This window comes from Mustela putorius, unplaced genomic scaffold (genome assembly GCF_011764305.1).
Source record: "Mustela putorius furo isolate JIRA1106 unplaced genomic scaffold, ASM1176430v1.1 tig00003976_pilon_pilon_pilon, whole genome shotgun sequence".
Lineage (NCBI taxonomy): Eukaryota > Metazoa > Chordata > Mammalia > Carnivora > Mustelidae > Mustela > Mustela putorius.
The window spans coordinates 7,205,529-7,230,845 of record NW_025422118.1 but is presented as its reverse complement, the minus strand read 5'-3'; the positions used below and the strand labels follow the sequence as shown (position 1 = coordinate 7,230,845).

The 25,317-nt window shown below is 42.8% G+C and overlaps 1 protein-coding gene across 7 annotated transcripts in view; it reads left to right on the top strand.

Annotated features, from left to right (window-relative positions):
• UNC5D (unc-5 netrin receptor D) overlaps positions 1-25,317 on the top strand; it is a 538,042-nt gene that overhangs the window by 341,050 nt on the left and 171,675 nt on the right. For all 7 annotated transcript variants that reach the window (XM_004758268.3, XM_004758266.3, XM_013059292.2 and 4 more), the window contains exon 4: positions 2,587-2,690. In XM_004758268.3, the coding sequence (XP_004758325.1) occupies positions 2,587-2,690 (104 nt within the window). The remainder of the gene's footprint in view (positions 1-2,586; positions 2,691-25,317) is intronic.

Genomic DNA, 25,317 nt, shown 5'->3' with positions numbered 1-25,317 from the left:
ATTTAGTAGCTAGCTGGAATTTTTCAGGTCTGTTTGCCCTTCTTGGGAATCACAAATGCCAGAGCTCTCTCCACCAGGCTCTGGTATAGACCAGGACTCATTGATACATGCTTTCTCCCTCGGTGTGATGGTGTTCGTGGTTGGCTGCTTGTTAGAATCCTGATACACGACACTGCATTTTTACCCTGACCCCGTAGTCTGTTGCTGATTAATCTTTAATCTTTGTATCTCCACACTGAAGAGTGTTAGATGCTTCTTGTTGGAACCCTTCCAGTGATTTCCACTGTCAGTGGGGAAGAGCAAAAGGTTGGGTAGGTCCCTTCTTTAGTTCGGTCCTGGCTGGATGAGATCTGTTAGAACTTCCTCAGAATTTCTTTCCAAGTACCTTTGCTTACATCCCAGGGTCAATACTGGGTTTCCTTTTTCAATATACATATTTATTTCTTTTTTGAGCAGTTGGGGATGGGGAGGGAAAATGATTTCGCTCTCATTTTCTTTTCATCTGTCTCCATATTCACATCGTGGAGTGCTGAGCTGACCATGAACTCTGCATTTTGCTACCTTGCCCATTTCTTCTGAGCAAAGAAAGGCAATGGGCGTAGAAGATGGAGTAGAAATTCCCACCCTCCGTTTTCTGTGCTTCATCCGGTTGAATATACAGTATTTGGTGTTGTCACAGCTGTAACCGTTCTGTAACAGCACGAAGAGAGGCTTCCTTTAGAAAACAAAGCAATCAAAGAAAACAAAATGGCAAAGAAACCAAACAAAAATAGCCACCCAAACTCCACTGTTTCCATCAGCAAAGTGAGTGTTAGCAAAACTCATGCTGGAGTCACCCTCACACAGTACTCTAGGCTGATTTCCGTGCGGTCCTGATGACTAAATGAACGCGAGGGAGGAGGCATTTGGGGCTCACAGCTTCCTTGTGGGGAGAGCAAAGGAGACGTGGTGGTCCAGGGGTCCAGGCAGTGGGAGATTTTTCATTGTGGTCTTTACCCACAGTTTCTCACTCACTTTTATCATAAGTCAGGTGACCCTCATCCCCCTTAGAGTCAGAAATTCCAAATCATAAGGGCTATGGCAGTTTACGGATCTCGAATAGAATGAAGATAGCTTTAGGATTCGGGGGGATAGCAGAGGAGAGAGAAGAAGGATCCTGTCCCCTGCCTGCCGTGCAAACACTGTTCAGATCTTTTGCCTCATATATACTCATGAAGATCTCTACTCATAGCATTACTGACAAAAGACATCGGTTGCCTCTGGGAGGGAAAACATTAAGAGCAGAATTCGGAAGAAAGTGGATACATGGATTACTCCGCTTGATATTCACCCAGTGTTTCTGATTTGCTAAAAGCAAGTTTAATGTATTTATACAATTTGTAAAAATGTAACTGATTCCGGAGCTCTGCTCTTTACAGGGAGCATATTTCATGTTATTGTAAGCACTAAAGAAAATTAAATCAATAAATCCACAGCCTGTAATTTGAGATACTCAATTGGAGAAAAAGACATTGTCTGAGAGGGAGGGGGAATCATTTACATCGAGAAAGACTCATAAAGCTGTCTTCGCTCCAGCTCGACCATCCCACAATTTTGAATGACAGCAAGAGTTAAGCCTGAGGTGTAAAATTATCAAAGGGTTGTGGTGACACCTCAGAGCAAAAGCAGAGGCCAACTCCCACTTTGGTTCTTGAAACAGAGGCTCACGTGGAAAGCCACACAAAGCAAAGCGTTTCCTCTCGCAACTCTGTGTCCTTTTTCCTGGGAATGTTTGGCTGGTTAGCAGGCAGAGACTGGCTGTCCGGAAGCTCAGTGACTGTTTCGCCCTCGCTGGCATTGATGTTCTCTGTGACCACTGGCAAGCCAATTAACCTCTCGAGCATCACCCTTTCGTGTGTAAAAGGTTAATAGTGCAGCTTGTTTGCAAAGTGCCTCGAGCCTTCCGTGAAGGGCACTACACGGATACCCAGCATCGCTGTTTGACTGGAGGGCCTTGTATTTTTTAATTATATGTTTGCTTGGATGGGTTATAGATTTTGTTGTGGTTGGACATTGCCCCATTCTCCCTGGTTACGCATAAAAGACTAATAGATAATCTCACTCTATTATCATCTTCTGGAGCCCCCTAGAGGGTTAAGAGAAAGGCAGAGGTTACAGATAAATAAGGCATTCTTCAGTTAATAAAAAAAAAAAAAAATCACGTGCATCTCCACTGCATAATAGCTGTGGATAGCAATTTATTAGGCCAAGTGTTTCATCAGCTGCTAAGCAGATTACGCTGGCAGAGACTCGGGGAATGATGAGTTGCTTTTTGTTTGTTTTCGTTCTGCTCCCCCACTAAGTCTTTTCTCCTTCACGTCAGTGTAGAGCATTAGGAAGTGCCGTTAAGGTTTATTTCCAATGTGCTTGTGAGTATTTGGGAAAACGATTTTCTTCTCCAGGAATTCCTGAAACCCAGACTTCTCTGTCTATATCTAGTTTTTGAGGTTAAGCTCACTATTTTATTGTATTTGGAACAAATATGAATAATACTGGCCCTAGAGCAAATTGTCATGGACCTCATACTTTTTTTTTCTCCCCCATCAGATTTACGGAAAAACTTTGAACAAGATCCACAGGGAAGGGAGGTTCCCATTGAAGGCATGATAGTGCTGCATTGCCGACCGCCCGAGGGAGTCCCTGCGGCTGAGGTAAGTGACTCCCAGGACCAGACCTGGTCCCAGGAGGGAGAGTGACATCCTGTGTGGTCTTAAGCAGAAGAGCCTGTGTGTGGCATTCTTGCTGTCCAGATCCATTTGCTAAAGGCGGTGAAGAAACAGTGAAGGAAATTAGTTGGAAGAAGAAATTGTCTCTTGTCTGCTCTGTGGTTGACAGAAAGCTCTTGCACGGTAGCCTGAGTAGGATTTAGTCCATGTTCTTGATTCTGGTGACCTCAGATGACACAGGTGGCATCTTTTATGTCCTCAGTCACCTTGGATGGTGTGATACACACATTGGGTCCTGGACTACCCTGAACTCTAACAGGCAAAGCCACGTGAAAAAGTGCTCAGGAAAGGAGATCAGCCCCTACTGCCAAGTCTCACCGACGTTTGTACTTGTGTCTTTCTTTACTTAAGGGACAAATGTTCCGTGAACATTTATCGGGCTATAGGCCCTGTGCTGTCATGGCAGATATAAAAGGCGGATGGAGCCACAGGTCTTCTTCGCAGTGGGAGTCTAGAATCCAGAGTCACTCTGGTTTTTGCTCCCTGCGTGTTTTCTAGAAGGTCTACCATACCTTCTAGAAAACATGCCACCATGTTTTCTAGAGCGTCTACCATATAATTGTCAGTGATGACATATTGTGGTCATAGGGAAGCCTTCCTAAGTCTTTCAGTCTCTCTTAAAAGATATCCTGATAGAGGAGTAATATCGTGAAGGCAGCAGTGAGGGCAGGGACAAGGAAGGATGAGGAACCCTTCCTAGAAATGATAAGTTTTCTAAATGGAGGCCTGGGTTGAGCAATAGATAGTCCATTTGGGAAGCTAGGAAACTTGTCCTTAAAGCCATGGCTTGTTCATTCATTGAGAAATAGAGATTTAAAAAAAAAGAAAGAAAAAGAAGAAAAGGAGCCTTTGCTTCACATTTTTCACTAAAATTGCTGTGGGATTTTGTAATTGGAAGGACAAAAGAATAGAGAAAGGGGAACGGAAAAACACACACACTTGCATGTTTAGACAGAAAGCATGCTGGGTGGACACTATTCAAAGCTCAAGTAGTTCACAGAAATGAAGTAAACGGACTTGAAAATTAAAGTGAACCTTCCATGCATGATAGAAAATGATTAGAAAGGAAAATGCTTATTTTTAGATTTTTATTTAATGTGGAACAGAAAGATTTTTGATCTTCTTGTGCTCTCTTCTTGCTCCTTATAGAGCGTGCTCTGGCTTCCGGAGTGGGGAGGTGGGGCAACAGGCCATTAAGTGCACAGGGGAATGTGTCCCTCCCCTTCAGGACCCCCCCGCCAAGTGTCCCTGGGAGTCTGACCTGGGCATAAGCAGTCTGCTCAACCCACCCCTGAAAATCCCGATTTGCAGATGTCCATGTGGACATGAAATCAGGGGGCGGGGTGGGGGGAGGGCTGTTTAAGTCAGTGCATTTCCCATTCTGCCTTTGACATCATATGACCCTTTTATTTTAACCACGTGTATGTTATTAGGAATAAATTTCAGAGCCAGGCTGGCTGACTTGAAATAGAGGGCCATTCCAAGGAGCATCCAGGCTGAGAGTGAGAGGAAAGCTGTGTTTCGTACATTGTCTTGTAGGATGATATGGAGAGTGTTTCAGCTACATGGTGGATTAATGAGCTATTGTGGGGCCCTGACAAGCATTGATAGCATCATCATAATGCAAGAAAGCATCCCAATTCCATACACTTGGATTACCCAGGAATGTATGAGTTGGATACTACCTACATCCACACACCGATATTCACAGCCCTTTTAGCGTGCAATAGCTTACACAGTTGTTATTACCACCAACATCTGTGTTTTTGATGAAGGGAGGGCAGAATGAGAGAAGAAAGCTGAGCGAGAGAAGGTCAAGGATAAGGAAGGAAAGGGAGAACACGCAGACCCTTCTAAGTGGGTCTCCCCGGGTGGAGATGCCCGCCCCTGCCCGTCACACGATCTTCAGATCTCCAGCGGCGCTCCACTCTGCATTCTGACCTCGCACTCAGGTGACTACCTGTAGTTCATGATTCTCCAGGATGGCAGTGACTGGGAACTCTGCTTGGAAATTGATCACTTACATCAATATTGTCACTGTAAAGGTTGAACCCTGTATCTTCCTTGAGTGGGGACATTCTTCCCTTTCCACCATGTGGTTCCCTTTCTGCCCACCTGCTGCGGGGGCTGCAGGGTCATCCCTGAATCCTGGCAGGACCCCTGGTGCATCAACTGGTCTTGTCCTGCAGTAACATGTGCGATCTCCTCCTTGGCACTTTGAAGACCTGTAAAAGTACTTCTTCTCTGTGAGGTAGAACTTCCTAGGCAACTAACTTCTGTACGAGCACAGAAGGTGGTTTGGAGAAGCATAGGAAGAGCTACCATGTATAGAATATCCCCACGTGCTGGGCACTGTGTTTAGTACCTTCTCTGTATTATTTCATTTGATTTGCCAAAGAGATGCCAGAAAAATATAGGGGTTTTCATGTCCTTTTTATAGGAACTTATCCAGGCTCTCAGATCTCAGGAGGCCAATCTAACCTTAAAGCTCAGATCTTTTTTTTTTTCTTCTCTCTAATATTTTTTGTTGGTTTTTCATGAGCCTGTGGGTTCAGCCAGTTTCCTCAAGCCTTTTTGAAACTTGAGAGCCCCTCAGCCAGCAGTAACCTTTCTGTTTGCAATAGTCCTGGACTTTCAATCCTTAGAAATGGATTTTTCAGGGTAAAATTTCTTCTAGCTAATATGCCAATCTTAAACCTTGTGTAAATTATGTTCTTTTGTTTGAGATAGGTAATCCTGTGGTGAAACGAAGAACAGCGCCAAATGAAAAAAAATGGGGTTTTTGGGAGCTCAGGGGGGCAAGGAGCCTGGGTTTGATATTTCCTATATCCTAGGAGATAGGAAAGTACTGGATGTCCAGACATTCAGGGAGGAGGCCATCGAGGAGAAGAAAAAGGGACATATAAAAGGGGAAGGGAGAGACCCTAGGGTAATATTGACCTTCATTACATTTTTCCTACGTGTGGCATTGGCCATGACAGATCCCATTTTCACGAAAGGTCAGGCTCTATCACTTCCCGGTTCTGTGACCTCTACCAATTTACTAGCCACCGTGAACCTCAGATTCCTCATCCAGTAATAGGAGCCATGCTTTTTCCTTGTAGGATTGCTAAGACACAAAGAAGGAAAAGAATTTGAGAATATGCAAAACAGTTCTTAGTACTAAAGACATAGTAGAGATCACACACTTTGATTCTCAGAGAAAATGTTAGAGCTCCACTGTGGTTGAAGATCCAGATTAAAACTGAGACTCTTAAGATATCTGACATATTTTCAGCCCCAAGAGAAATCTGAGAGCTGCTAAGACCTTTCTCTTTACCCCACACCACCCATGACCTCTGCCTCCTGCCTGAGCCCTCTGTTCTTACTTCTCAAGCTCATCCAAGGACAAAGACATGCTCTCCACTTCCCTCTCTTTTAATCTATCACACGGAGGAAATAAATAGTTATTAACAGAAGCTGGTGACTATGCATGTTTGTTCACCTCGCTTACCCCTTGAAGAGCCTAATGTATGGTATCATTAGTAGTAAAACACTTTACAAAAAGTAGCATACGAACTGGAAGATTCTCACCATATGCATTTACACACTGGTTTAGATGAAATAATAGGTCACATGCTCTTTGCAAAATACCTGAAATGTGAACAGATGATAATTCAAGTTTTTCTAAATGCCGTGAGCTCCTCCTATAGTTGGGTGTATTAGAGCACGTTGTCTCTCTCCTGTTTGAGGTTCCATTTAACCTTAACCTTGGGACATTTCTAACTAAAGAGAGCAACTTTAGTGTTTGACACTTGTTGTTTAGCTAAAACAAATTTGCTCTTTTCAAAACAATTCATTATCCCACACTGCACTTTTTTATACTCCCCAATTAAATGGAAAATCTATCTTTCATAAAAGTTAGAAATTATGTCCAATGAAAATCCGACATTTTAATGGTTTTCCACAGATTAAAATTGTAGAGTTCTCAATAAACCCTGATTTACTGATGTTGGCTATAAAATGGTTATTGCTGTTAATAAAGCCTGTAAATCTTAACAGGTTATATTTGCCTTGGACAATAAAACTTGCCATAAAGGCTTAGTGTCTAAGGCTAATTCTGCTCACATCAAGGTAAACAGCCTACTCAAAATAATTCAAGGTCTTTGAGAATTAAGGCCCCAAAGCTAAGCAACTGGCAGAATCTAGCCTTGAGCCATTGCATGCCAGGCACTGTTCCTGTTTCTACCTCACCAAGGAGTCAGGACGGTGCTGGAATTGGAAAATTCAAGAAGGTCAGGGGCCTTAGCTCAGTGTGGGTAAGAAGAAGGTTCCCTTCTTGCTGCTGGGCACCAAATCAGTTTCGTCATTGACTGATGATTAGGTTGGAATGCTTGTATAACAAGGGGAGGTTCCAAGAGTGGAACGGAAGAATGTATTTTCTGTTTCATAAATTGTGTCAGAGTCCTACGAGTAGAAGAAGCCAAATTATTGGTGGGGGTTTCGGAGGGGAGGCGGGGGCAGGGATCTATCTGGGGGCAGGAGAGCCTTTCCTTTACAGAGGCCCAGGTGGAAATCAAAGGAATTTTGAGAACCTCTATTCATCTTGGTACATTTGGAACATTTGACATGTTTTCTTACATTTGTGGAATATTTTTGGATCCCCTTTTTAAGGTAAAAGACAAAAAAGAAAAGCAGATTGTCTACTCTTCTTTGCGGTTAAGTCTCCCATGAGTCTGATGTTCTTGAACAGATCGGGAGGAGATGTGAACAGTGTCACGCTTTTTTGGACTGTCAGGACATTGCCGAGGGACTCTCCCTTTCCCTACAGTGTGGTTGAACATTTTCCTGGCTGCTTGGCCCCCTGGCCTGGCTCTTTGGCTTTCCTGGAGGCTCTGGAAACTACTCATATTTTTTTAATCAAGTCCTTGCCTGCATACACCAGCTAGAACAGGTTTGTTGTTTGCAGTCGAGAGACCGGACTATTACAGTGCACCTAACATGTCTTTAAGGATGCCTTTGAACCACACCTCCAAGTGACCTTTGGAATAGAGCAAGTCACTACAAGCTAAAGTTATGGGACATTAATATCTTTTCTCTTTAGCTATAAAATAATCATTATCTGTAAAAGTTATGGGATGTTAGTATCTTTCTTCTTTATCTGCAAAATAATTATCTCTAATTATTCCTGATGTATAAACAGTGAAATCCACATCCTTTCTATGACTCATTTTAAATAATCCTGCCCAGACTCTTGGCAGCCAGCTTTTGAAGCAGAAGCCCTTTGCTCTTATCCCCTGTGAGGGTGTTCTTAATGAAAGGTTCATTTGTTTCAAATGTGTTCATTGGCATAAAACCCAGGAGAGAATCTTACGACATTGAACTGTTTAATACAAGAATCACTAGACTATTGTGTTTAACCTCAATCAAACAGACTATGAAATGAGGACTTTATTTTAAAAATAAGATTCTTAATAATCCACTAGAGAAATGTTAAGTGAGGTGCCCAAGTTCTGAAGCAATGAACCTCAGGTATAAATAATTAATCTAATTTGGTGCAGCCAAAGCAGAGAGAATGTCTAATAGTCCAGATAAACTTGGCTTTGAGGAGACTGACAATGAGGACCTTTGCAGAAAGCCACATTTGATTAGAATGTATAATATTGTAATAGAAACCTAATGGACTCTTAAGAAAAGAGAATGTTGAATTGGTTAAATACTAGTAATTAAGTGCCAGTAAATTACTTCTCTAAAAACATTTCTGCCAAAAAAAAAAAATTGCTGTAGTAGGAGAGATGGGAGAATGAAGTTAATATAAGTTACTTAAGAGGTGACTGTCTACAGCCCAAATACCCTCATGGTTAAAACTGGTCCTTAACTAAATCTTATTAATGTACTGACTTTTACCACATCCTTAACTGGGAGGCTCTGTTTCTTCACTGAGGAAGAAAAGGAGAGAAGACATCTGAAGTTCCTGATTTGTATTTATTTCCATCTTTTCTTCTCGTTCTGTATTTCCCTGGAAGATAGAATTGCATTTCTCAAAGCCAAGGGCAGGGGCCCACAATGAGTTTGCAAAGGTTGCCTAGATGCTGGTCTTGCCTTCCTTTTTCTTTTTCTCTGCATCTCCTTGGTTAGCTGCACTCACCCCATCTCTTTCTTACCAAGCACTACGCTCTTTTATTCATGGTCCTATCTCTGTGTCTCCCCAATTTCTCCTTGCCTGGAATGCCCATGACTTTGGACATCTATCTATAGCATGCGTGGTCTTGGAGGATCCATCTTCACCCAGGCAGTTTCTGACTCCTACCTTGGCCATCCCAGCTGACAATGAGCTCTCTTACATAGAGACCCCTAATCTGATTGGTGTGGACTGCTCAAGGAAAGGCAGCATCTTCTTCCTCCCTCTGAAGACTTCTATAGCATATTGCTTTGAAGGTTATGTTTTCTCTACCCAGCCCAGTTCCTCTGTATTTACCTTTTCATGACTGTTTGTCTTATCTCCTCAAGGTAATTCTCCTCAAGATAGGAAATGCAAATTAAACTTTTCATTGTCCTTTCCCACCTCCCTTAGCTGATTAACACAAATGCACCTAGAAACATAGTAGATACCTGGCCAGTGTTTGTAACTTAATGGTTGAATATTTACACAATGGCTGTATGTTACATATAAGAATAAAATCTTTGGTGGGGGGAGGGGCAGAAGAAGACAGAGAGAACCTTAAGTGGGCTCCACACTCAGCAAGGAGCTGATGTGTGGCTCTGTCTCCTAACCCTAAGATTGTGACCAGAGCCAAAATCAAGAGTCAGACACTTAATCAACTGAGCCACGCAGGTGCCCAAGAATAAGCTCTTAAATTTAAGCTCTCACCTTAAAATTTACATAGATCTTCACGTATATTGACTTATTGGGTTCTTAAAGCTACAATTTGTAGGTAGGCAAATATAGAAGTATCTCTGATATTTATTTATTATTGAACTGTAGTTGACATAGAATATTATCTTGGTTTCAGGTACGTGACATAGTGATTCAACATCTATATACATTAGGAAGTGATCTCTACTATAAATCTAGCTGCCATCTGTCCACATACAAAGATGTTATATATTATTTACTATGTTCCCTATGCAGTATGTATCTTTGTGCCTTATTTATTTTATAACTGGAAGTTTGTACCTTTTAATTTCCTTCCTTGATTTTGCCCATCCTTCCACTGACTCCCCTCTGGGAAACACCAAACTGTTCTCTATATCTACGAGTCTATTTCTGGTTTTTTTGTTTTTGTTTTTAGATTTCATGTATAAATGAAATCATACAGTATTAGTCTTTCTCTATCTGACTTATTTAGCTTAGGATAATACTTTCTGGGTCGATCTATGTTATCACAAATGGCAAGATTTCACTTTTTTTTTTTTTTTTTTTTTATTTGACAGATCACAAGTAGGCAGAGAGGCAGGCAGAGAGAGAGAGAGGAGGAAGCAGGCTCCCCGCAGAGCAGAGAGCCTGATGCAGAGCTTGATCCCAGGACCCTGGGATCCTCTTACCACTTTATAATTGGATTGCTTTCATTTTTTTTGTTTGTTTGTTGTTGTTGTTGTTTGATGTTGAATTGTGTGAGTTCTCTTTATATTTTGGATATTAGCCCTTTATATTATTTGCAAACGTGTTCTCCCATCTAGTAGGTTGCCTTTCCACTATGTTCATAGTTTCCTCTGCTGTGCACAAGCCTTTTAGTTTGATGTAATCCCATTTGTTTACTTTTGCTTTGGTTGCCGTGGCTTTAGGAGACAGATCCAGAAAAGTACTGCTTAGACCAATGCCCCAGAGCTCACTGCCTGTGCTTTATCTAGGAGTTTTATGGTTTCTGGTCTTACATTCCAGTCTTTAATCCATTTTGAGTTTGTTTTTGAATATGGTATATGAAAGTGGGCCAATTCCATTCTTGTACATGTGTTGGTCCAGTTCTCCCAACAGCACTTACTGAAGAGACTGTCTTCTTCCTATTGTATATTCCTGCCTCCTTTGATGAGCACTGATCATGTAAACTTGGATTTATTTTTGGACACTCTATTTTATTCCATTGTTCTTTGTTTCTGATTTTGTGCTAGTTTTAATCACTATCGCTTTGTAGTATGGTTTGAAATCTGGAAGTTTGTAATACCTCCAGCTTCGTTTTTCTTTCTCGAGATAGCTTTGGCTGTTTGAAGTCTTTTGAAGTTCCATACAAACTTTAGGATTATTTATTCTAGTTCTATGAAAAATGCCATTGGTATTTCAATAGGGATTGCATTGAATCTGTAGATTGCTTTGAGTAGCGTGGGCATTTTAACCATATTAATTCTTCTCAATCCATGAGCATGGTTATTTTTCCACTTACATGTGTCATGTTCAGTTTTTTTCATTAATGTCATAATTATCAGAGTACAGGTCTGTCACCTCCTTGGTTAAATTCACTTCTAGGCATTATACCTTTTTTGATTCACTTGCAAATGAGACCATTTTCTTAATTTCCCTGAGAGTTCATTATGCAATGACTCTATTTACAGAGTCATTTATTTTGATATAAACTGGTGCAGAAACTACTGTATAGCTAACCTTTATTGCATATACACTCAATGTCCGACGCAGTTCCCTGGACCTTCCTGACAGCTCTCTGAGGTAGATGCTGATAATCTACCAGTTTTATAAGTAAGGAAACTGAGGCTCGGACAGCCCTAAGCACCTCACTGGAGGACACAGTTGCTAAATGACTGACCCAATCATTGAACCCAGGTAACCTGGCTTCTGAGCCTGTTCTCTTAAAATCCATCTGATGAAGCTTCTCTATGTGTCGGACATTGCACGCTGGTTAAGATTCATTGCCTGGCATTAACTAGACCACCATCTCATTTCATGCATATTATAGCTAAAAGTATTAAGTAAGAGAATGGCATCTGTAAATACATATGTGTGGCCCACTCGCAAGCCGATTGTTGCTTTTCCAGTTGCGGTGACACCCCATCTCCGGACGGCATTGGAATCTGCATTGTGTTCGAGTTCTAGAGATGGTTTTGCTGAGTGGCTCAGTGCCAGTGACACCTTTGAGTGGGCTTTGATGGGTGTAGAAACCCTACTAACAGAGCATCTCTTTATCCTCCTCTTCATTTTTTTTCCTTTGACAGGAAGTGACATCCTTTATCCTTTCAGAAATATAAAATTTGCATATAGTATTTAAGGTTTCTCAAATTGGAAGAAGAAGCAAATGGATCAAGAGCGAAGGCGGTTTGGAGAAAAAATCAGAAGGCTAGCCATCAGTCAATCGGTAGTACAAAATTTAAAGGAAAACACATAAGGAAAGGAAATGTATGACTTCTAAATTAACCTAATGAAGGCGGAGAGCCATTTCTCTGTCCTGCGCTTTTTTCACAGTTTAGCGGCAATAAACAGTCTTTATATCTTGAATTATGCAGAAGTAAAAGCAGTCTGGGAGGCCTCCACATAAAGCTGCGGTTCTGTAATTCAGCAGTAATGCTCCATGGACATGAATCAAGAGCTCCATCCCAGTCCTGCTGAGACAGCATGGATGTTCACGTGCCTGGGAAGCACACACACACCCATCCTGATTCACTTAGCCAATGCCTTTGTTTTGTAGGCAGACCTCATGAAAACAGAAACACCGGGCCGCCACTGTAATCAGCTTCTCCGGGTAATCTTTTGCCACGATCCCCAAATCCTGCCCGCTGTCTGTAGGGTCCTTCTGGGGAGACAGTGACGCTTACTGGAATGCCTTTTTTTTTTTTAGTTAACTGTGGGGGACTAAAAGGTACATCAGCTCCCCTCTCCCACACCTCGGGACATCTTTCACATAACCACCCGTAAAATAGAGCGTGCCTATTTTGGCTTCATGAGGCAGGGATGTGCGGACTGAGCACCTGCCTGCAGGAGCTGCCAAGCTACCCCTCCCCCACCAGCCTGACTGCAGCTGTACTTCAGTTCCAGAATCTGTGCCTGTGGGGAGAAGCCTTGGTGGCCTCTTCCGCTGCACTGCATGGCACTCAAACGTCACTTCGTAAAGTCTAAAGGGGCTGCGATATCCCGTACAGCCACCTTAGGTTCAGTGCAGTGAGTACACTGCGTGAAAGAGAGTGACTTACTGAGATTTGGGTCTATCAGTTAAACTCCACCCCCTCCAAAAAAAAAAAAGAAAAGAAAAAAAAATTCCTTGCCATGAGGAATTTTGGTTTAGATATAATGAGTCTTTCTTGACTCTGGTTTAGCTAAATTGGGCCTGTTCTTTAATAACTGATCCAGTATCAGACTTAGAGATCCGGCCGTCTGTCTGTCCTTCCAGTGTGGCCGTCTGTCTGTCCTTCCAGTGGGATCTCTGTAGACATGTGTGTCACCCGTGTGCCATATTCCTCACCCTCTGTGCACTCCCAGCCCTGGTGCCTGCTAGTTACATGCGATGCTTTAAACCTTGATTTCCGTGTGCGGCAAGTGTCAGACGGACGATTCATGTGCTGGCTCAACAATATCATTTGGAGATCACCTTCAGGAGGCAGCTCCAGCATTCTACTGCAGGGCAGGGAAAGAATGGACCCGGCATCATACTGCTCCTCCCCCCACCCAGATTACACAGGAGCAGTCACTCTGGGGCATCACTTCTGTATGAGGCTAGGTAGTCAGTTTAATCTTTCCTCTTCACATTGTCATCTGTGCATGGCATTTCCTGTGCATGCCCTGAAATGCCACTGTTATAGATCTGGGTATGTTTACTTATTTATTCATATTTATTTATTTATTTATTTATTTATTTGACAGACAGAGATCACAAGTAGGCAGAGAGGCAGGCAGAGAGAGAGGAGGAAGCAGGCTCCCTGCTGAGCAGAGAGCCTGATGTGGGGCTTGATCCCAGGATCCTGAGATCATGACCTGAGCTGAAGGCAGAGGCTTAACGCACTGAGCCACCCAGGCGCCCAATCTGGGTATGTTTAGAAAAGGTAAAGGATTATGTGGTAATGGACATTGTGCATTTGCCTGGGGGTGGGGGGGTAAAAAGTGTCTCTTTCTTCAGAGCCCAGGAACTCACATTCTCATTTTTAATTAAATCAATCAAACAGGAGGCAGCAGGAATTGGTGCTATCGAGGGGTAACAGTAGAAAAGATGATAAAGCTAAGGGGGAAAAGAAGCCCTAAAGTGGAGATGGGAGCTATATATGATGGATTGTGTTTATATGCAATGGCATTCAATATTGTGTTTCGCCAAGATACTAGGCTCCCCATTAATGATCATCTTCGTTAGTTACCACGAATCGAGGACCACATGGCAGGCTCTCTGCTGTAGGCACTACCATCTGTCATCCTATTTCATTCTCTCAGCTGAATTATCATTTCCATTTTATAGATGTGAAAACTGACGCTTCGGTGAAGTAACTTCCCCAAAGCCCCTCACACAGTAAGGGGCCATGTTTTCTTTGATTACAAAGTCCAAATCTTGAGATAATGAAAGTGTCTCTTGTTACTGACCATATGCCATGCATTTGGTAAGCAAGTAAGAAGAGATCCCAGCAGGGATGTATCTGATTCCAGTATTGAGTCCTATAGCTCATATCACCCCACCCACCCGTGGGTGCTGGGTCAGCTTTGTGGTATCGGGTATCAGAGCATGACTTCAGGACAACTCGCGGACAATCTCTTGTGTGGTCTAATACAGCTTTAATCTCCTCCTACTTTCACAGACGGCTTCTTTGTCTCAAGACATCCAACAGTATATGAGAGACGGTCTTTATTCCTGACTAGCTCCAGCAACCAATAACTGGGATATAAATATGTAAATAATTATCTAAGACCATATACTCCCTATTAGAATAACAACAATCAAACAGAAGGTGTATAATTATTTCTGTTGGCCAGAGTGGTCAGCCAGGACTTGGCAAAATATAATTCCCATACGGGTTTGTGGAGGATGAGGAGGAAATCTTTGCATGGGACATTCTGAGAGCCAGATCAGGATGGTTAAAAGCACGCAGCTGTGAAATAGCCTGGTTGGCCGGGAAGTCCAGCTGGTTTTGATTTGAGACAGGGTAAAGAACACGTGGGAGAATGACTGGGATAGACACTCTAGGTCGTAGGGAGGGGTCAGAGGAAACTTTGTCTGCCATCCTAAAAAACGGACTTTTTGCTCCTAAGTGTGGGGAGCCCCTGAAGGATTTGAATCCGAGAAGTAAGACGCCCGATTTATTTGCTCGTGTGTTTTCTGTGTCCATATTTGATTTTTTTAAAAATATTATTTATTTATTTATTAGACAGGCAGAGATTACAAGTAGGCAGAGAGGCAGGCAGAGAGAGAGAGAGGAGGAAGCAGGCTCCCTGCTGAGCAGAGAGCCTGATGTGGGACTCGATCCCAGGACCCTGGGATCATGACCCGAGCCGAAGGCAGAAGCTTTAACCCACTGAGACACCCAGGCGGCCCTGATTTTTTTTTTTTTAAGATTTTTATTTATTTATTTGATAGAGAGAGATCACAAGTAGGCAGAAGGCAGGCAGAGAGAGAGGGGGAAGTAGGCTCCCTGCTGAGCAGAGAGCCCGATGTAGGGCTCGATCCCAGGACCCTGAGATCATGACCTGAGCTGAAGGCAGAGGCTTAACCCACTGAGCCACCCAGGCTCCCCCATATTTGATTTTTTTAGTGCAAGGATGCCCTAATGAGATTGTAACAGGGAAGCCTGTAGGAAGTTTTCAATCCATGTGTGTCTATGTCATTGTGGGACCTCGCTTTTTCAAGACTATTTGCACTTAATGGGGAACTGGCAGAAAAGTCTCGAGAGGGAGACTAGGAAGCCTGCTTTCAACAGCACCCTGACCACCTACCCGCCCTCTACCACCCGGGCAAGTAGCTGGCCTGTCTTTCCAAAGCCTCTTGTCACTCCTGCACGTGGAAGTGCAGGCAACAGGGACATCTGCGTTCACCAGCCTCGATGCTGGCGCCGCCGAGCACGAGGGCCTGGATTCCCTTCGCTCCCACGGCACAGCTCACCGAACATGGGCCCTCCCCTCCCCTGCTTCAGAGCAGAAGTGGCAGCTGAAGAGAAGGGTCGCCGTCTGCCTGTCGGTAGATGCCCCTGCGGCAGTCCTCCCGTTCTGTGTTCAGCGTGGGCTTCCCGAACTATCTGACGAAGCCTTTGAGGTACCCTTTACCTGCTTTGTGCTTGCTCCACATTCTCCTTGAAACGTGCCGAGCTCCTTCTATTGGCCGGCGACTGGGAGCCCATTAGACAGGCCTGTGCGGCAGCTCTGGCTTTTCAGGCTGTCCCACATCGTTGGGTACTTCGCTAAAGCCCAGGTTTTCGGGGCAGACAAAGGACAGTGGCGTGTTATCATTATTTCTGGGAGGCAGGATCTTTTCATCCAGATGATGTGGATATCCTCTCAAAGGTTCTTTGGAACCACAGTCGTGGAAAGAGCTTTTGTTTTCTCTCAGATTACCTCTGCAAGGCCTCCTGTGAAGTGAGTTTCCCCTCACCCCCTCCCCTTTCCCCATTGTCTCAATGTCGCCCCACATGTGTTTTTTCTGTTGGGCTTTATCCAGCCGTGTGTCCTCGTGCTATTACGGCTTCCCTCCCCGCCTGTATTTAGAGTGTGGGGACCATTATTCCTTTGATTTGCCTGCTTTTAAGTCTCAAATCTGCCTCTAATTCACTTCTCTACCTGGGCCTCATCAGGCTCTCATTACTGGGTTTTCATCCTGTTTCCTGCTTTCTATTGACTTTCTGGCTCCCGGAAGCCACTGTGGGTCCTGAAGCAATGGAGGATAGCTTCTATCAAAGAGAATTCCTTTCCCTTTTCTGGGACGGGTCACTCAGTACTTAACACTGACCCAGACTCGGAGGAGCATGGAAGAGAGCGGGGTTCTCAGCCTGATACTGACATTTGGGGCCTAATACTCCATTGTTGGGGGGGCCTACTCTGGGGGGGATGTTTAGTGGCGTTCCTGGCCTCTACCCATTAGACACTAGCAGCACCTTGACCTTCACACCCCATTTTGCGACCACCAGAAATGTCTCCAGACCTTGCCAAATGTCACTCCTCACTGAGAATCCCTGAGACACGGAGTTCTTGCTGTAGGTTAGAATCCCACTAAGATGCTGGACGCACAGTGTCTAACCCACTAGCTACCGTATGGCAGGTGCTCGTAATTTTTGGTTGGACTGAGCCCAGCATCAACCCGTAGCTGTTCACATAGGCCTGCTGGCCTGTGATTACATCGAGGCGGTGAAAACCATGCTGTATTCATCTCCATAGCCAGCCCCCAGCACAGTACCTGGCAGGTAAAAGGCACTCAAAGTACATGTCAAGGGAGTGCTTACATGGAAAGAGGAGGCAGGGAGCTCCAGTAGAAGTGATTGTTAGATTTTGATGATTCATTGAGGAGCTACACGTATTGGGTGTATGAGCTGACCCGCCAGTGAAGGGTGAGAGGACCTTAGGCAAGAAGAGACAGATAGAAAGGAAATCAGTATGAGAAGCACACAGAGGCAGGCAGCTGTATGTTCTATTCCCTAAAGACTGGTCATCATCTACCCTCTGCCTCCACTCCTGAGATGGCCCAGTTTGCTTCCCGTGGTGGGCGGAACAGCCACATCACACAAGGGTGGGTTGCATCTGTGGACTTACACTGGTGGCTCAAAAATGTCCGCCCTGGATGAATCCCGTCAAGCCACCACCCAGCAGTGGAAGCCCCCTCAGAGCAGAGGGCCTGCTCACAACCCCAGAAAGGTACACAGCAGGGAGGAGCATGTGTGCTGGGAGTGTGTGCCTCAGTCCCCACGAGGGTGGTCCCTTCAAAACCCGAGATGTCCGGCAGCATCGTGTAGCTCCTCTTGACATGACAGGAGAGGAAACAGGATGTGGGTCCCACATGCCCTTCTCAGCCTCATAACTGGGAAAAGTTAGAATCCCTTGGGGTTTCTTTGAATGGAACAATTACCTTTCCTACTTGAAAGGCAAGGGATTGGCGGGGGCAATCTTTTGGAGGTCCCTTAAAATCCAAGGGAGGCATTATTTACTATCAGCATATTATTTAAAAGGATGTGTCTTGGAATCACAAGTCAGGCAGGTAAGGCTTAATCCAAGTCCCGTCTTTTGTCAGCTGCATGATCTTGGGCTCATTCTGTAACTACTTCCTGAACTTCAGGGCCCTCATATGCAAAATGAGATAATAACGCCTCAGAAGGGTGCTGTGAAGATTGACTTAAATAATATAGCATTTACTTCGATTCTTAGCACTTAGTATGGTCAATAGATATTGTTATTGGTTCTTGTATTAGACAATGGAATCTATTAATGCCTTATTTTTTAAAAATTTTCCTCTTTGCTCATAGTATACCACTCACTAGTTTGAGGACCTAGGCCTGCCTCTGTGTTTCTGTCCCACTATCACGGGTTCCGATGTAAGGTCGTGTTGAGGTTTGCCTCTATTATGCCGTCTTCCTAAAACCCTATGGTCCAACCTCACCCCCACCCCCACTGCACTGTCAAAGTTGATCATATTCCAGTCATGGCTAATGCGTCGTTTCCAAGCCATCACCCTCTCTCTCGATGTTAGGGATGGAGCCACTGTGGGAATCATGTTTTCTTGGTGACAAATCCATTTACTTTCAAAGTAAAACAATGAAGAATGTGAACGAGTTGATTTTGTCATTGGAAGTGCTCTGTACCAGTCAAGGTGGAAGATCCAGAATCAATATGACTAATGGGTCCAAGCTCTAAGAGATAGAGTCAGCAAAAAGGATAAATTATCACTTCCCCATCCCTCCGGGACGGCAATTTCTTCTCACCGCCGGCTCTGTGATAGCCGGCGCTGTGCCCTCCGTCGTGGCTGTCAGCCCAATCGCAAGCCGAGACGGGGAAGCACTTGGTCCATACATCCAGGGTGTCGAGCTTTGAGTCATTTTTATGTTTGTTTGTTTCCCCTTATTACTTTCTTTGGCTGAGTAAAATCTCTATTACTTTGGGCTCAGGAACGGAGAATGTACGGTGAACACCCAAGGCGTACATTTTATTTTATTTTTATTATTTCTTGTGATGACTTCATTATTCCCCTATGCCTGAGTTTTTCCAAAATTGTTTTTTTTCCCCTTCCTCTCTCTCTCAACATTCTCTTCTTTGGCTTCGCCATTTCTTCCTTCACGCTGTGTGATACTGAGCTTGTCCATTGCTTGGCCTCTCTCTTCAGAGCAGTGAATGGTTCCAACTTCTGAATTTCACAGACCGGTAAAATCACTCCCCTCACCCCTCTCTAAGAGGAGGGACTGGCTGATTGTTGCCAACTTTTAACTTTTTTTTTCCCCCCAGGGAAGGACATTATGATATCATAACGGCCACTTTCCATAATCATCATTTCATTTAGATAAGGACATTGAAAAACACCATGCAATCTAAGAATTACACATTTTAGATAAATTTTGTTCTGTAAATAATGCATCATACTGGTGTCATTTTGCAGAACTAAAAAAAAAAAAGTCATTCTGGACGATGCGTTTTATGAATGAATGATGTCTGTCGCCGTCTTCGCGGAACACTGGTAGGGAACACTGCTAGAGGCCATCGAAAGTGGACGCAACAGTTGAAGATTCTTTTTTCTTTAACCAATTCCTGTGCATTATTCTCATTTTCAGGAATACCCCTCTAAACATTTTGTTGCCATGTTTGTATTGAAATTATCACTGCCCAGAAGAGAAATTATCTTCCATTTGCATTAAAAGCCGCGCATCAGAGTTGAGTTTATGTAAATATCCACTGGGATGTCATATCAGGCAGAGCCCATTAAAGTGCCATTAAACACCCTTGTTACATGTTGTTACATGCGTGCCCGCTGATTCGCCTTTAAGATGGATAGTGTGCGTCATTCATTCACAACATGCATGACTTAGGTCTGTTTTGCTTTTGCCTTTGACTTGTACATTCATTAACATATCACCTGAGCTTTTGGAATCAACAGACAAGGGTTCAGACCCTCTTTTTGACAGTCCCTGGCTGAGTGATCTTGGACAGATTTCCTTTCTCTAAGCTGATTTCTCTGCTGGTGGGAATGAAAGTGGTGATAATGCCCACCTCTGGATTGTTCTAAGACTTAAGTGAGAGGAAGTATGAAAGAATGACCATCCCCTGCCTGGCACGTTGCTTGATGGGGTTCACACGCATTCCCTTACTCTTTTTCATTTAACTAGCCAGCACTTTGTTTTCAGAGAAAACCTAAACGGGGCGTTTTAAAACGGTTCACAGTCTTTCTCCAAATTAACTAATTGCTGTGTTTCTTCCCTCTCCACAGTCAGCCAGCTGTTTTGAGTCACATTCCATATATGTATTTGACGACATTAAACCTCCTTGTTAATTTATTCTTTAAAATAGGGCCTTTTCAATTATGGGAATGTTAATTATTATTTATCACGCCTTAATTATTGTAATCGACCACACGCTTATTTTGAGTGTGTGTGTGTGTGTGTGTGTGTGTGTGTTTCAAACCTGCAGTCTGTGAACGTCTGCCTTTGATAGCCTTTTATCTGTTTTTTTCCCATCACCATTTCATACCCAGCCCTGACAGGGTTCTCCGCGGTGATGCGACGTACAGCTGCTTCACTGAAAAAACATAAACTTGCCTTGATTTTTGAGTGTTCTGCAGAGGTCGGTACAGTGTTATAAAATATCTTTAAAACTCTATCACTTGAAAAAAATTTTAGGAATGTGCCTTTCAGATACTCTTTTATCAAATGTTTAACACAGGGTTTGGCACTTTAATGGGCTCTCCTCGGTGTTCTTGTGGATATCTACATAAACTCTGATGGTTTATTTACTACTGTAGCTTTTAATGGAAATGTAAAATAATTTCTCTTCTGGGAAGGACTGATTTCATTGCAGACACATCAACAAAATGTGAAATCCACATAAAAAAGCAAAGTTGGAAGGATCACTAAAGCTGGGAGAGTCATTGCTGCATATTTTAGATGGGCTAGTGTATTTATGGTTCTTGTACACATACTGTAAAATGTAATGTGGCAGGATTGCTATATTGTAATAAAACAATGTGGTGCTTGCTGAAGAAAAAAAAATGGGGTCTGGTGAATTATAGCGTCATTGTACCTTGTTTCCCGTTATTGAAAATGGAGTATGATTATTAAATGCGTGCCGTGTGCATTTTACACACTTAGTTATAGATCTTGGTTTTTATGTGTGCCTGGAATATCAATATTTGCTTTACTTTTAAGGAACATTAGTTACAAATACAATAAGTGTGTTTCATTTTTCATCGAAGACATACCAGCTTCAGTTCTCAAGTCAGAGTGTGCAATATATGTCTCGATGATTATTGATCTAAGAGCCCCGCTGAAAGTAAGCAAGACTGGTTTTGTAATAAGCAAACACGGGTGCCGCTGCTGCTCTCTGAAACCCGTGAAACTGGAGTGAGTGGCAATGAATAAGTGTTTAATTAAATTGCTCCTTGGCATTCGCAGGACTGTCTTTCAGCTGTGGTTTAGAACCTGTGGGGTGTCTTTTTCCTCTTGATGTATGTGTGGCATTCTCATTAATACCGACGGGAACCATAGGCACTGAGGGAGCAGCTGACCCCACATTCCACTGTGTCCGCAGAATATCTCCTGGAATTTTCTCCCTTGGGCCACTCAGATGAGGGGGGAAAAAAGGCAAAGAGGAAGGAAATCTCAACGTTTAAGAAAGTCCCAAGGTATAAACTCTAGGCATTACTCTCAATCACTTACAGATGCTAAAATAATCATCATAATATCTTAGAAATCCTTAAAAAATGTCCACTTGCATTTTGTGGTGGGACTTAGTTTCAAATTGTAATTATAACCAAAAGATTAAAATATAGCCTCCCGTTGGAATTTAACTCTGATTAGCTATATGCATATATGTGATTATGGTGCTTGGTAAACCATGGAAACCATGCTCCTAGGCTAGAAGTGAATGAAAATGATTAATTAGATTCTGTAAGGTGTTGCATTTATAGCAGGGCACACATAGCCTTCAGCTCATTTGGGTTCAAAGCCATCTGAAAGATAGGAGTGCTTGAAAATGATTAAAGCAGAGCTAGCAAGGTACAATTTCCACTTGCTGTGTTGCTCTTCCTTTCCCTAGAGCACCGACTAGGAATACATATCATCCAGGTATCCTCAGTGCTCACAAGAGATATTTCATTATTTCTCTGTTTGAGTTCAAACGTTTTCGGGAGAATGCTATCGGGCAAACCTCCATATACATGTATATGAAACTGCCTTGCTGGTTTGTAATCGCTTGTGTGTTTGCCCGGACATCTGACGTGTTGGTGCTAGAGATAGATTCACTTAGTAAAGTTCTGCAGACCGACTCTGAGCACTTAACACTCAGTGCTCCTAATCTAGCAAATGCGAACTCTCTGTCTGTAGAAACCAATGCTCCACTCCCGCCTACCCTTCATCACCCATCCTCTGGGAAATGGTTAAGAAGGCAACGACTGCATTCATCTTTCCAAATGAAGTGCAGGTGAGAACAAATGTATTCGGATATCTTTAAAATCAAAATGAAAAGAAGCGGAAAAAAGCTTTCCGTAGGCTCTGCCATATTAGCCTCTTCTTCCCTAATTCATTTTTTTTTTCCTAATAAGATTTTATTTATTTATTTGACAGACAGAGATCACAGGTTGGCAGAGAGGCAGGCAGAGAGAGAGGAAGGGAAGCAGGCTCCCTGCTGAACAGAGAGCCCGATGGGGGGTTCGATCCCAGGTCCCTGAGATCATGACCTGAGCTGAAGGCAGAGGCTTTAACCCACTGAGCCACCCAGGCGCCCCCTTCCCTAATTCTTTGTATGTGCTTTATACACACCCTCTAGAGTAAAACCCAATGACCTTTAAGGTAGATTTCCGAGTTCTGAACAATAACGTTCAGACATAATCACCTGGACTAATTAATCTAGTAATTTCTGCCCTAATTTGTTTGATTCATCATCTTGCAATGACAGAGGAGCTGGGGGGTAAGGGTGATTGGGTGGGGGCTGCAGATTCTTAATGTACTCAGGGCATCCTTGTTGTATTAATTTGTCATTATTCCCCTCATAGCAGTCATGCTGTCTTTTGCCCCGGTGAATAATTTATAGTGTGTGGGTCTTCTTCTGTCCAAGCCATCTTTACTTAGCAAAATCCAGCCCTTTTGTTTCTGTGGAAAATAACCCAGGATTTTCAAATAGTCATCATTGCAGGATATTTCGAATGCCATTCTCCAGTTGCTATTACTTTATGAAAATAATATACTCCCCTTTTGTATTCACTGTCACTCTGTATTTTTTCTTTTTTGAAGGAAAGGTGTGCATTTGATCTTTATGTGACAGATAATACCATATTTCATAGATCTTAAGATGACAGCAGTTGTAAGAAGAACCATTACTTTATATACCACTGAAATGAGGCCACTTTTTAATTTTAAGATGTTAACTATAAAACCTGTCCTGATTTCAAGGTGTCAAAATGAAAAGTATGCATGTACATTATAGAATCAGAGAAATATGTACTGTGTCTACTCTGACTTTTCTTTCTTTCCTTTTCCTTAGTGTTGATGCTCAGAAACTTTGCAACTCAACAAACAGTGGTTTTTAAAAACAAAACACAAAACTCTGTATTTAGTGTTCTAGGAAATGGATCAGGTATTAAAATACTAGGTACTACATAACCCTAGCGCGATTTTTTTAGGTTCATAAAGAAGTTAGGTTTAGGAAGAGAATAAAGAACAAGCCTGTTATCACAGACACCCATGAGAAGCTGGCCTAACCCTGTAACACAATGTGAGCCTTAACCCTTGGTGTTACAATGATTAGAAGTTTCCAACAGGGTGGCCTCTTCTAGAGATTATCTGTGTATCTCCTAGAACTGATGATTGTCAAATCTGGATAGAATTATACTAACTGTCTAGAGTTGTCCAGCCCCCATTTAGAGGTGAGGAGACCTGTCTTAGAATGCAAACACAGTTCTTAGAATGTCTTAGAATGCAAACACGGAAGTTCCTGTCTGATACTCGGACCTCCCGGTGGTCATTCTTACTCAGTTTCCTTGGTGTAGAGATGGGGAGCAGACCTGTGGTATGGTTTCCATCCAGAACTTCTAACCCGTGCCTTTTGCGTTTGCTGTTTTTCTCCCAAACTCCCAGCACCCTTTAAATAGAAACCGTTTTTTTCTACTAAATAATGGCAGCAGTGTGTTGCGTTCTTTTAAATCAAGGAGTAGAAAGCTACTTAACATGAGCACTTTCCTACATTTTGAATCACTCATTCTTCCCATAATTAGAAAAGGGGGTGCTTTCGTTTAACAAAAGTGAATACAAATTCTAGCGCACAGCTTGTGACCTCTGTGCTCTAATAGATCATCGGTTTAGGACAATCTTCAGTTCCCCTCTGAGTCATAAGAGTATTGACATCATTATAAATGAGGGACTTGTATGATGCCGAGGCCCAGACTTGTATTGTCTTTTGGGGTAACCATAAGATTTTTGTCTGTCTGTTTTCCCCTCCTTTTTTTTTTTAAAAGATTTTATTTATTTATTTGACAGGCAGAGATTACAAGTAGGCTGAGAGGCAGGCAGAGAGAGAGGAGGAAGCAGGCTCCCTGCTGAGCAGAGAGCCCAATGTGGGGCTCGATCCCAGGACCCTGGGATCATGACCTGAGCCGAAGGCAGAGGCTTTAACCCACTGAGCCACCCAGGCGCCCCTCACCTCCTTTTTAAAATTGAATAAGTTGGGGTACCTGGGTGGCTCAGTGGTTTAAGCCTCTGCCTTCAGCTCAGATCATGATATCGGGGTCCTGGAATCGAGCCCCGAATCAGGCTCTCTGCTCAGTGGGTAGCCTGCTTCCCCCTCTCTGCTGCCTCTCTGCCTACGTGTGATCTCTTTCTGTGTCAAATAAATAAATAAAATCTTTAAAAAAATAAATAAAATAAAATTCAATAATTTATTTACAATATTTTCTTAATCTGGTAACCATTTCCTAGAGAAAAAAAACAAACATGTAATAGATATTTACATATGGAAAAGCTTTCATTCGGTCTTTTATTTTTTAGACTGTAATTGATTAATCCAGTGAAATAAATTTAATAAATTGCTTCCCTGACAACAAACAAACTCTGGATTTTTTATACTGGAACTTTACCTACTTCACATAGGAAATATATTTATTTATTTATTTTTTAATGATAGTGGAATTAGTGGTAAAGATTTTTTTTCAGTAACTTGGACCCTATACAAATACTCCTGTGTTCATTGATCTGCAGATTTTATTTTTCTCCTGCTTGCAATTGCTTTGTGTGATCAGTGTATGATCCGGGATTAGTAGTCACTAATATGCATTCTGAGCAGTCCTGAGTTTAGAGAATAAGGCTCCCTTCACGGACAGCTCAGTGTTCCTTTGACAGTGACTTGAGTGGTCCAGACTAGTTATACCTGGAGTAGAGGATAAGGCGAAGCTAAGTCTTGTTAACATCCCAGAAACAGTCATGTTCTTTTCTGTTTCTGTGTCACCTGGCCAGGAATATCATGGCAATTAGATATATTTGACATTGG